Raw genomic sequence first — 14,127 nt, 5'->3', positions numbered from 1 at the left:
CATCTTTCTAAATTCCATATATATGTGTTAATATACTGTATTGGTCTTTATCTTTCTGGCTTACTTCACTCTGTATAATGATTTCATGGTGTATATGTACCACAGCTTCCTTATCCATTCATCTGCTGATGGGCATCTAGGTTGCTTCCATGTCCTGGCTATTATAAACAGTGCTGCGATGAACATTGGGGTGCACGTGTCTCTTTCAGATCTGGTTTCCTCGGTGTGTATGCCCAGAAGTGGGATTGATGTTTCAAGAGAACAGCATCGAAACACGTATATTATCTAGGGTGAAACAGATCACCAGCCCAGGCTGGATGCATGAGACAAGTGCTCAGGCCTGGTGCACTGGGAAGACCCAGAGGAATCGGGTGGAGAGGGAGGTGGGAGGGGGGATCGGGATGGGGAATACATGTAAATCCATGGCTGATTCATGTCAATGTATGACAAAAACCACTACAACATTGTAAAGCAATTAGCCTCCAAAGAATAAAAATAAGTGGAAAAAAAAAAAAGGATGTCTCCCACCACCATCACCCCCACTCATCCTCTGACTCAACTACAAAACTAACAGAGAAACGTAAATTCATGCAACTCTTTAAAAGAAGAAAGATTAAATCCACAGTCACACTCTCATAGTGCTATGACTTTGTGTATTTCTCTTTACTCTAACAATTATCTGCGTGGCTTAGCAACATAACAGTAGAAATTGTATAACTTTTTCAGTGTTAAACAAGTTTCAGGTTTAAAGACATTTTTATTAAACACTTTCACTTTCTAGATTTGTTTAAAATAATCAGCATTAGCTGGAATGTCTGATTTGCAAATAGCAACATTTTGTTTGTGCAGATGTTACTGTCATGCTACAAAAAGTTGATTTAGAGTTTTTATTTTTATGAATCAAGGCTATTAAGCAATTTGGCAGCCTTTCTAAACAACAGCTTTGTTTAAATAGATTATTCTGTTTCTTTACATAGTAGTATTTTAATTCTCCACTTTTGCAAAACTTTATACGGATAAGATGCCAATATATTTTATGAAACGATAACATATTTTAGAGGAAAAAAATTTAACAATAAAACAGTGTGCTCTTTATCAGAAGAAAAAACAAGCTATCTATTAATTCTCTGATTTTGATTTTTATGCTTTAACTTTAAAAATGGACATTAGAAGCAAAATTTAAAGCAATAAATTTAAAAAACATAAATAAAAATTAGACAAAGGATGTCAATAAACCATTATCAGAAGAAAAATTTTAAAGGTCGATCAACATTTAAAATATCAAGTTTTGCTAGAAACCAAAATAAAAAGAAAACTGAGCTAAATAGTATCTATTTTTTCCCTACCAAACTGACCAAGTTTTTTGCTAAACTAGTATAAGCAGTATGAAGGAATGGTCAGAGTGTGAACTTTACAACCCTCTGGAAGGTAATTTATGAAGTAACAAAAGCCTAAAAAATGTGCATACTTCAAGGAATTAAATGGATACATTCAAACAAATACATACATATGGAAAACTTGTTTAGTCACACACATACAAATTCAATACAGCATTATCTGCTATAGCAAAAATCTGGAAGCAACTTAGGTGCCTGATAATAGGGGGTTAATTAAGTAACAGTTTTTAAAATTACATGCCTAAAGAAATGTAAAACGAAGGAAAAATAACAACTTTGTGCTTGTTGTTCCTGGAGGAAGATAAGAAGGAAAAAGTCTGAATATTAATATTTAAGAGTATGATGCCAATTTTGTTTCAAAACAATATGAAATATGTCTTACTAGAAAAGTGAATAGTATCATCTCTGAAGAATGGAATTATGGGCAATTTTTCTCTTCTTTGGGCTGTTTTTCTCTTTTTCTAATTATCTATAGAGAAGATCTATTACTTTTATACTCAGAATAAAATTAGAGCTAAACATAATCTAAAAACTTCAAAATTCTCCATAACAAGAAGAATAAATCTACTAAGCAGATGAATTTACTACTAAACATGCCTTCAGTTCAGTTCAGTTGCTCAGTCATGTCTGATTCTTTGAGACCCAATGGGCCAGGCTTCCCTGTCCATCACCAACTCTTCTGGCTACATATATGCCTACAAATATGCCTATATTATGATATTTTTCTTATTTACTAAATATTTAAAGGAAAAAAAATTACTCAAAGGACAAGAAGCAACGAGTACTTAAATCTTTAAAAACGTTCTGTTAGCATTTTTACGAAACACTCAAACCTGAAGGGAAGGTGACTCAGTCTCTGACCATCAACACCAGCACATACCGCTCCAGGGTTGGTGACGATCATGCCTTTGCATTCTTCTGCGTATTTCTGCCACTCAAGTTCTTCCCACTGAAGCATATTGGCAATCTCCTCTTCGGGAACCAGGGCTTTGCTACAGCGCAGTAAGTAAAGTAGGATCTGGTGCATGGACAGCACTTCTTTTCCCCCGTCTTAGGTGACAGTGGAGAGAGAGGGGAAAACAAGAGTACTCAATTAACAGCCAGTCATCTACCCAATAAGGAAAAACAAGACAATGAGAGAAGAGCATTTGTAAAAAGGTAGTTTAGAATTTATATCGTTAAACCATTGTTTAACCAGGTGCCAAATAATAGGCAAGCCATTTGTTTCACTGATGAACAGGGCTCATAAACCATCTCATTTACGAAAATGGCAACAACAACATTATAAATGATAAAAGGCTCCATTTCTGAGGTAGGAATATAAAAAAGGTGCCTACCTAAATAAATTTATAACTACCTAGTATAAAGAACCATAGTTTATAATATACAGAACCATGTTATGTTTTAAATATTTTGTCAGTCTTTATAGGGTAACAGATGAAAGTGACGTTACTGATTTAAGGAAATTCTAAGTTTTTATGAGATACTTATGGATGTTTTCAATAAACTATTGTTGCATTACAGTCTAATTTTTTGGTGCTAATGTGTTGCCCCTGCCATGAGGAACACAGCTAAAGAGCTTATACCAATATCATGAAGATCATTATGGAGTTAGTACATGGAAAAAATACCAAGTATTCTGAGACTTACAGAAGCATATATTACCAAGTACAGAGGCTAAAAACAACAAAGAACATAAATAAAGTACCTTGGAAAAACTCAATTAATCTGGTACTTCATGAAGCAAAGCCATTCATCTAATATGCACATTAACTTCAGGTTCACAGGCTTCTGCCTTCTCTTTAGGTTTACCTTTTGTTTTTTTGGGCCACACTGCATAACACACGGGCTCTTAGTTTCCTGACCAGGGACAGAACTCACACCCTCTTCACTGGAATCACAGAGTTTTAACTACTGGGCTGTCAAGGAAGTCCTGGGTTTATTAGCTTCTTGACCAGTACGTACAACCAACTTTTCTCTGCCTAGTCCCATCCAAAGGAAGGACAAGAGCCCTGATGGTGTAGAGAGCAATAGCTACTCTCCCCGAGGTCATAAGACATGTTAGAAGCAGTAGTATAGGGCCAAACACTTCATGGAGAAACAAGGGGACCAAGATGCTGGAGACAGACAGGCATCAATGAGACGGTTCTATTTGTGCTAGAAGAGTTTATGATACCCAAGGAATCTAGGGTACTAGAAAATGGAAGAAGATAAAAGATTTTAATTTGAGTTGCTATGGGCTAAGATTAGGCCTACACTTCTAAGACAGAAGACAGTAAGGATCAAAATTTCTTTTTGATTTATGTTTTTCTATCTCAGATGCTGCTCTGGAATTAAATGGCATTGCCGCTATAGGGCTACTATATTTGTAGGAATGCATTCATCTATGAATCTAAATATACATTCATTCATTCAATAATTACTAGCACCTATTATGTAGCTGGCCCAGGAAACACAGTGCTAAACAGCTGAAACTCTTATATTCTAGAGGAGAGAAAGAGACAACAAAAAACAACTACTTAATAATAGATCAGAGATGAGAGCTCTGAAAACGGATCAAACTGGGCAACTATACATAAAAGGGTGGTCAGGAAAGATGTCTTTGAAAAGCTGCCATCTGACAGACTTGAAAGAAGCAGAGGAGCTCCATGTGGCTACCTGGGAGAGAAGTGTCTCTGGTAGAAAAAATAGCCAAAGCCCAAAGGTGGGACTGATGTGTTCCAGGAACTGCAAAGAGGCCGGCATGGATAGAGCAAATTGAGGAGGAGAATGTAAGAGAGGCAGCAGGGAAATCAGATCTTGCAAAGCTTTACAGAGCACAGTCTCAGATGAGAGCATGTTTTTCACCATCATGGGCTTCGTGCTCTGAGTGGTCCCATGTAACAATTATGGAAAAAAACAAACAAACAAAAAGATAAGCTCCAGGCCTTCAAGAAGCAAGTTGGCTAAGGATGATTAATCACAACAGTTCCTAGAGGAATCTTTGCAGGTAATATTCTGAAAAGAGTTCTCTTAATTAAAGACACTGAGTCTCTTTTCAAAAAAAAAAGAAGTAACTAAAGTAGAAAATACAATCAACCTACATGAGGACATGTTCTGTCTACTCTTCTTACTATTAGTCACAGCAGTAAAAAAAAAATGGTATGCCTCATTACAAAACATCTGCCTTAAAACTACAAGTCACCTTTGATTAACAAACTTCCATGGTTAAGGACATATTTCTCAGACTCTGTCTCAAACAGACATTTTAATCTGCCTGCATGTGACATGACTTTCTCAATCAATGATGTTTTCCTCTTTGCTAAGGAGCCCAGCAAATCATAATGCCCCTTGGTCAGTCTAAGTCCATGGTAATCTCTGCTTCTGAGGAGGGGTGGAGGCTGAAGTGAGCAGGTAGACAAGAGACCTCTAAAGCCGGAGCAAGCTGACTTACACTTGCATGTGTTAACGTAAGGAGCAGCAGGGATAAAGGAAACCTAGCCCTCAGAAGAACTGCCATACTGAACTGCCTTCTAGGAACGAAGGAAAGGGTAAAACACAGCAAGATTAGTAAAGAGCACTGTGAGCTCATAAGGATACATCAGAGGAGCAGAGTGTTGTTTTGCTATAAGGATTAGAGAAGAAGACTCAGTTTTTATTTGGGAAGGTTGGAAGGAGAAAAGATATGCAACTCTAGCTGTACACATTGGTGCTGGAAGCCACCCCACGGTTCCAAGTGGCCAACTTCAGGACACTTCAAATAAACGGGAAAAGGACTAAGGGCACCGAATTTAAAGGGAAAAGAATAAAAAGACTCAAAGAGCTACTGAGAGGGAGGAACACTTAAACCGGCAAACCAAGGGCACTGCCCAATTTAGGAGAAGAATATCTGCGAGATAAAGAAGGAAGGCCGCCAAGGGCTCTGAGAACACATCTACCTAGTTGGGGTGCAAAGAAGCTGATGAGGGAGGGGAATTTTATAGCTGCATGGAACTAGAAAGAATGTTTTAAAAACATACACACATCAGGCACGAGGTAATACTAAAGGAGAAACTATAAACCCATGCTGAAAACTGCTAAATATTTTAAAAAACAGCTAAAATCTAAAAAGATAGATATTTACCGGTGTGTAAAAGTAGAAACTCAGGACAGATAACATGAGGTGAAACCCTTACAGGAATATAAGGAAAGGTAGACAGAACTAGAGAGGCCCGCGGAGCCCATGGGGCAAGAGCTCCATCCCCTGCACTCAGCTTGGCAAAAAGGACACTGCAGAAATATTTGTGGGATGACTTTCTGTAGCAGATAAATAATGTGGCCACTTGCTCACAGACTGCCATGAATTTACTAATGTTAATGAATTGGCTCTTTTGGTTTGTCTGCTTTGCTACATGTTTATGTTGAGGATTTATGGAACTATGTCACTGAGGGCTAGGAAGTAATCTTTATCTCGTTGGCTGAGATAAATAGGACCCGATATAAATGAGAAATTAGAGCGGGTAAGCTAAGGTTAGCAGGAATTCTGCCAGCGCTGGGACTGGAACTGTGACAACGGCTCATTATTCGGGAAGAACTGGAGTTTGTGTTTCAGGGAATGAATCTGGACAGTCATTAATGAACTGACAGACTTTATAAACTGTTTCTTAGAGACTTAATTCTCTCAGTTTATATTGCTTGATTATTTATATGGTTATTGGGAGGAGGGGCAATTTGCTAGGGAATTTGTGTTAAGAATATACTGGTTAAATGAGTAGTTCTCAAGAGTATAATACTCAGTTTTAAGAAACATACAATACCGTCTTTCCTTACACTGAGAATAACTATATAACTGCATTACCTATATGCAGACATATAATTATGTCTCCCAAATATTCCTAGAAGACACCTTTATATAATCTTAAGTTTTGAAAACTTTTATTAATAGCACAGAATTTTTTAAACTCTCCAAAAACAAAGTTAGATTAAGACACTGTATCAATTTATGTCTTTTTCCAAACTACACTTCCCTCCTGGGAATTCTGATATACTCTCATCCTCTCTGGCCCTCTGTGAGCCATAGCTAGAGAATTACTTCTCCAAAATGAGACAATTTCCAAAAATCAATCTGCTAGATAGTTGATTTGCAAAATTGATTTGGGATTCTCAAAGCTTTACTACAGCAATGATATAAGCAATCAACAGGCTTTCCTGTAAGTGCAGTCTTTCTATCTTGAATTATGCCCTGCCCTAGCCCTGGCTACAGTCAAGATAAAACCTTAAACTGGCTCTAGGAGAGTTCGTATCAACTGTCTGACTACTAAAGGTGGAGGCAGGGATAAGGAAAGAAACAAAAATTTGAGAAAACTCTTATGACATCAATAAACTGGTTGTTCTGAGATTTGACTTCTGATAAACTGATCTGTACTGAAGAATCCTTGGTTTAATCTATTAGCTAAACTTTGGATAAATTTGTATAAAGCAACTGAGACAGCTGACTTCAAAGCAGGTCAACTGAGGAACTAGAGAAAAATTGTAATGACTGATAAACTTTCAATCTATATATTATAATAAACTGTTACGAACAAAAAGCCGATGAGAATAAGAGGACCATGAAATACCTGAAATACTATATAAAAGTTGTTCATTCTCACAGGAGTTCAAGTAAGAAGCAACTATTAATAACAACAATGAGATAACTTTTTATGTATCAGATGCCAGTGAAACCCAGTGTTGGCAGGATGGTGTCAAAAATGCTGGTTAGAACTACAAACTGTGTCCTTTCTAGAGAAAACTTGGCCAACTCTTTCCAAATTTAAAACGTGCATACTGTCTTAACAAATAATTACCTCTAGAACTCCACCTTATAAAAACACACAAATGCAAAAGGAGAGATGCATAAGACTATACCCGAAGTATTTACATGTAATGGGGTGGGGAGGGGGGGTGCGGAATAGAGACTTCCAAAATACTCCTGACTACAGGAACTGTGAAAAAAAAAAACAAAAAAACCCCCGATGTCTATTCATCTATAGAATGCCACACAGGTGTTAAAAATTAAGGCAATGTATTTATATGTGTGTGTTAGTCACATAGTTGTGTTTGACTCTCTGTGACCCCACGGATTGCAGCCCGCCAGGCTCCTCTGTCCATGGAATTCTCCAGACAAGAATACTGGAGTGGGCTGCCATTTCCTTCTCCAATGCGAATTTTAGTAGTAGTAGTTTAGTCGCTAAGTCGTGTCCATCTCTTGTGACCCCACAGACTGTAGCCTGTCAGGTTCTTCTGTCTATGGGATTCTACAGGCAAGAATACTGGAGTGGGTGGGCTGCCATTTCCTTCTCAGTGTATTTATATAGAAGATGTCTGAAACAACTGGGTAAAAAGGTCAAGTTGTGTAACATGTTTAGTGTTATCTCACTTAAAGAAAAAAGTATAATTCTTTCTATATAGGTTAAAACAAATACAAATCAAACCATTTATAGCACCTACTTATTCTCACACATCTAGAAGCTGGTGTTCACTTTTTTACTTCATACATTTTGTACTATTTATATGTACACACACAGAGTGGACACAATTAAGGGCAAAGGTAACACTTCAATTTTGTGAAGAAAGAATGGTCTTTTCAATAAATGGTGCTAGTCAACTGGATGTCATATTGAAGATAATGAATCTTGACCCATATCTTATGTTATTTGTAAAAATAAAGTTGAGACAGATTATAGGACTAAATTTGTAGAAAATATAGGAGAGTATCTTGATGACCTAGAGGTAGGCAAAGTTTTCACAAACAAGATACAAAAAACTCTAAGCAAAAAGGAAAAATAAGAATTAAAATTAAGAATTTCTGTTCATCAAAAAAAATCACCATTAAGATGGTGAAAAAGCAATCACAGAGAAGGTATTGGCAATACATATATTGGCCAAAAGATTCATATAATAAATATATATAAAAATACCTACAAATAAATGAGAAAAAGGCAAATAAAGCAACAGAAAAACGAACTAAAGGCTTGAATAGGCACTTCAAAAGTCAACAAGGAAAAAAACAAAAGTCAAGAAGGAAATGGTCTATGTATGAAATGGTGCTCCATTTCATTACTCATTAGGGAAATGAAAATTAAAACCATACTGTGATACCTCTGATGCTCATCAGACTAGCTAACTTGAAAAAGAAAGGAAAACACCAAGCATTGGTGCAAAGGTGGAATAACTTGAACTCTTACTGCACGTGGGACAGTGAAAAGGTACCATCATTTTGGAAAATGTTTGAAAGTAACTACAAAGCAAAATATAAAAATATCCAGAATTTCCACTCCTAGATATATATCCACTGTAGGAAAGCATAAATATGCTTATCAAAAGGCACGTACAAGAGTTTGGTGAACATATGCGTGCTATCTGAAAGAGTCAAAAACTAAAAATACACAAATGTCCATTAATCACAGACAGGTTAAATACATTTTAATTTAGTCACACTGTGTAATGCTATACAGCGATGAGAATGTGTCAACTACAGTTAACTATAACAGGTATTTCAAAAACAAAAAGAAGAAGAAGATAGAAACAAAAAATATATACAATTCTAATTTTTATAATTCAAAAACAGGTAAAACTAATACATGGTATTTTCAAGACAGAATAGAGGTTGCCTTAAGGAGTCGGGTGGTGACTAGAAAGGGGCTCTTCGATGCTGGTAACCTTGAGTGAGGTGCTGAGTACACAGTCATATTCACTTGGTGAAAACTCATTGAGTCTTATGACAAGTGCACTTCTCAGTATTTGTGTTCTACTTCAATTAAAGGTTTATTTTTCAAAAATGAGAGACAATACCAAAGAATGAGTGAAAACCACATTAACTCTCATTAATAAAAAAAAATACATGAATATTTAACTAAGGCACTCTTAAAACCAATTAAATAAAGTCTGTAAACAAGTATTTACTGAGCCCCTGCACATATGCCAAGGAATATATTAGTACTGATACAAGACAGACTGTTAATGCCTCAGCCTCATGGAGCTACAGTTGGAAGGAAGGAAGCAAAGAAAGAAAGTCCAAAATGTGAAGAAGACTAATAATTCATTTTTTTACAGCAACATAAACTGATGGGATTCTTTTGATAAGAAATTTGGTACTATATATCATGATCTTTAAAAATATCCATCTACTGGATTAATTACTAAAAATTAGGATGCAAAACATGTATCAGTATGATGACTAGCATGAAAAAAAGTTATGAAGGGAAAAAAATGAAAATATACATCAAAATGGACACATCATTTTGAACTCACCATTTTCTAAAGATTTTTAGTGATGTCATATTGTGAAAAATGAATCAACCGTAATTTGCCATCCAATAACAAACTGCATTTTATACAGAAAAAGGCATTTTTCTGTATCCTTCTGAGTTTTTTTTTTAAGTAAGTATATTTTCAAAAGGAAGTCTAATGAAAAAGTCAATTCTGTTTAAAAATAAGCCAATAGATCTTTTTCTTTACAACAACCTGAGTGTCATCCCTGCATAGTTACGAGAAACATTTTGTGAGAGTTGAAATCCCACAAAGTAAATACCCGACATAGGATTTTTCTTTAAGATGATTTTAAAATAAGTGTCCACATTCTCTTAGAGATTTGTTTGGTCATAAAATTCCTAGAGGCAGATAGACACAGAAAGGAAAGGCTTTTCAACAAACTCACTCTAATACCATTTTCTCATAAGTTTACCATTAAAGCTCCATTACAAAATCACAGATTCATTCACTTGAAAAGAAAAAAAAAAAGAACCTCTCAATAAAATGAAACCAGGGGACTTCCCTGGCAGTCCAGTAGTTAAGACTCCATACTTCCACTGCAAGGGGTAGGGGGAGTGGTGGTGGTAAGGGGGCCACAGGTTCCATTCCTCATCAGGGAACTAGGATCCCATATTCTATGTGGCACAGCCAAAAAAACAAAATAAACAAATAAAGGCAAAAAGAAATAAAATATGCAGATATACAAAGGAAAATGTTTTGAATGCATTTTCCAAACAAACATTAACAACAATACTAAAAATATGATTAATGCTATGTTAAAATAAGCCACTGTGACTGAGTGGACTGAGGAGAGGGTATCAAGGACAAAAGCTGGAGGAAAATCTACACTAGAATGAATAGTGAGATAAAAGCCACAAAGGACGAATCAGAGAGCCAGAAGGCGAGTAAGGAGCGCGCAGCAGGCAGAACACACCAAAAGCCCAGGTATCACATCAGGGAGGAGATGCAACTGAAGCGTGTCCACTGGATTTGGTCTGACAGCAGCAGCTACAGCGGGGTGAGGACATGTAAGAGGCAGTGGGAGGCCACAGCAAAGCCAGGCTGTGAACAGCCCAGAATCCAGCAGGCTCCTGGGCGGCTCTGAGGCTGGGGAGGCAAGAGCTCCCCCATGTTCACGAGGAGGAGAGCATGAACATGAGGCTGAACTCGTGAACTGCTGGTACGTAAATGTGGGCAGAAAGCTGACACGCTGAAAAGCTCCCCAGCTGTAATGATAAACCACAGATTTATTGCAGCAGTCTTTTTTTTTTCTCTCCTGTATCACCGAGAGGCCCAATATCAGAGAAGAAACGGCAAATGGTCGAACTGACATTTCCGCAGAAGGTGGTGGTTATTAGTACAAGGGGCTGAGGCCACTAGAGCTGAGAGACAGAAGTCAGAGGATAGGACTGAAGCAGGAAAGCGAAGAAAGGTGGCTGCACACATTGAGAAAAAAGAAGATTCAAGCAGAAGCAAAGGGAATAAGGAAATGAGAAACTGGAAATATAAGTGGATGTCACCAGGGAGTGAGACACGAGAATGAGATTCCAGGGAAGAATTCACTTGGGATGGTGAAGATTTTACAAACAAAAAGGCATCCAAATACCTCATTAAAAGCCCAACCATTAAAAAAAAAAAATACTACATACAAAGCCATATCTCACAGCTAGCCTCTTGACAAAAATTTTAAAAACAGTTAAAATATTGCTTTAAAAAACACAGCAGTCATATATTTACTTATATATATGTTTAATTTCATGAGAATAAATTGTTCTTCAGTATAAAATGAATAAACGTATATGTCAAAAAAGAAAAAAGTTTCCACAATACCACTATCTTACTACAACTATTACTGCAGTTATTTTTAGCATAGTTATAATCATATTGTTTTTTAAATTTCATAAATTGTTTTCTAATTAACTATATGCATTTTTTAAAGCCACACACATTTTTCCATTTTAATTTTAATACTTGCATGATATTTTATCAAGTAGATTCTCAAAAGTTTGAAATCAATTCTCCTACTGCTTATCTAATTTGGGGCTATCATAAATTATGCAGGGGTATAAATCAGCATGTATAATGTCACATTTTCATGCCTCACCTGAGAAGTAGATAATTAAGTGTCTGAGGTGGGAAAGTTGTCCCTAAAGATTGAAAGGAGAATAGCTTATTTTCAGATGTCCTATCTCACCAGGTCACTGACAAGCCAAAAGATTTACCTGGAAGAAATCTTACAAAACGTGGCATGAAATGAAATCTTGGACAGCAGGGAGGACTGTCTTCAAACAAAGGACCTAAAGCAAACAAGTGAAAAGGAAAGAAAAAATAAATAAAACTGCCTTGAGAAACAAACACTGAAACTTAATTCCCGAGATTTATGATAACTAAAAAAAAAACACCAACACCAACAGAAGCAGGGACATAACAAACACTGCCCCCACTTCAACTCAATAGCTAAACCAATCGTGGTAACTGCCACAAACATCCCATGAAGACTGCAGTGAGGAGACCCCCCAAAGAAACGGAAGCATGAAAGCCCCAAGGATATATACAGTATATGGCATATACAGTAAAACTAGTTTTAGAAATTCAAAGATACAAAGATTTTTGTTATAACTGAACTATTGCATGATATAATATGCTTGTGTTTTCACTGTGTCCCATTTTAATCAATACAACTGGGGGAAAAAACAGAAATACCATTCAAAATTTGGTTTGAAAAGCCGTTCATCAACACACTGTTTTAAAAATAAATAAATAAATGTCTGATGGAATAGAGGCATTTACAAAAGTGAATTATTATCCAAGAACCAATTATCAAGTTTTGAACTGATGTAGCATACAGTGTGTGTGTGTTTTAAGAGTTAACTAAAGTTCTGTTTTAATGAACTGTCATTTTGGAAGAAGTGTATTACAGTAAAGTCCAACAGACTTAAGATATTAACTAATGAGATTTCCCCAATGCAGATAAATCAAGGTAGTTACTCAACATAACTGATACCATCTTCCTAGGTACCAGTTACTTAACAATTAATGGTAATCCTCCATAATGGACATGGTCCATCTGTAGTTAAATGAGACCCATAACAACTCATTTATGTCAAATGATAAGAAGCATGTCTATGAATAATAAACTCTTCCCTGCAATTCAAAAGTGAGAGGAATTTCAACTATGTACTCCCACTTTTTTATGAGTTTTCACATAAACCACAACATTCTCCCACAAGCACTACACTTTTCTTTAAATCCTATTTACCTTTGAGATTCCAGTCATACAATTCCAAAATATCTCTGAATAGGAATAATGAAAAGAGTTCAAGTCCTTTCACACAAAAATTCTGAAAAATAAACCAGAAACCCAAATTACTGTAGTACTACAACTATATATTAACTGATGCTTCAGCTTGTTTTAGTCAAGTGTTTTAAAAAGTGTCTACTGCAACTGTACTAAAACAGTTTAATTTCCTAAAAAACTTGGCCACTGTCCTATAGTAGCTCAGTGTCTTAAAACATTAATGAAGTAAGCAATAATGTCATTAGAATTCCTAAGAAGATGTGGGCTTGGCCCTTCTCAATGTACAAATAAAGTGATGTGAAATTTAAAAATCTAAGTCTCTTTTATGTCATATTTTTCTAACCCAATTATAAAACATACCAGAATCTCTTAGTGACTTTCTGTTAATTCAAATTACACAGTGAACAGCCAGCTCTGATAGATTTGTCCCCAGCACCACTTCCCCCGACCTCTGCTCACCTCCACCCCTCAAACACACCCACAATCACTATTGCCAAGTCAACATACATTAGAGGGCTCCATGCCCAAAAAGTTCCAGCTCTTAATGAAGGCAAATAAAGGGCTACGAAAAACGACAGAACTTTGTACCAAAATTTCTGCTGTAAACAAGCTTAACAGATGATATATCTGCAAGTGAGACTTGTCTCATAATTCTTCCTCCTACTTGTTTTGCTTGGGGTTCATAAATCACCCTGCGTGAGATCACGCCAGAAGTCATCAACTTTTACAATAGCAAATGAAGGCTTATGACCTTAAAAATCAAAAGGAAGCCAAAAAGCCCTTCCGAGCTGAAGAATGAAGGGGCGGCCCTTTCTCCTTAATTCTTTTTGAAAGACAGGTAGAATTAACAGGACTTGCTCAGAATGAAACAGGTGCAAACTAAGCACGCGTGTCATGCTCATCGATCCCCGTGCTGCCCTGGACAGAGCCGCACTGTTAAACAAGGTTTGCAAGAGGGGCCGGGGGCTCAGGAGATCGACCCCGACTCCAACACAGCGTTAAGTGCGCAAGCTTGTTTGCTGTCTAGTTGTTATTTCTTAGTGTGATGTGTTGACACCACTGAAGTCAAGATCAGGCAATGAATCATTCTGAGATTCACATTAATCTTGCTTTGGAATTTTAAACCTCTTGCATATATTTAGATAAATCTGCTGCTGAGCATCCGCAGCGAAAAACAATTAG

General features: G+C 36.6%; 1 protein-coding gene across 6 annotated transcripts in view; it reads right to left on the bottom strand.

Moving 5' to 3' along the window:
* Positions 1 to 14,127, bottom strand: part of DROSHA (drosha ribonuclease III) — a 119,463-nt gene that overhangs the window by 61,701 nt on the left and 43,635 nt on the right. For all 6 annotated transcript variants that reach the window (XM_043488603.1, XM_043488601.1, XM_043488602.1 and 3 more), the window contains 3 exons: positions 12,907 to 12,988; positions 11,870 to 11,944; positions 2,278 to 2,447 (listed from right to left, as the gene is read on the bottom strand). In XM_043488603.1, the coding sequence (XP_043344538.1) occupies positions 2,278 to 2,447; positions 11,870 to 11,944; positions 12,907 to 12,988 (327 nt within the window). The remainder of the gene's footprint in view (positions 1 to 2,277; positions 2,448 to 11,869; positions 11,945 to 12,906; positions 12,989 to 14,127) is intronic.

Source organism: Cervus canadensis, chromosome 16, assembly GCF_019320065.1.
Source record: "Cervus canadensis isolate Bull #8, Minnesota chromosome 16, ASM1932006v1, whole genome shotgun sequence".
NCBI classification, from domain to species: Eukaryota; Metazoa; Chordata; class Mammalia; order Artiodactyla; family Cervidae; genus Cervus; species Cervus canadensis.
The sequence above is the reverse complement of the archived record's forward strand: the minus strand, read 5'-3'. Positions and strand labels throughout refer to the sequence as shown.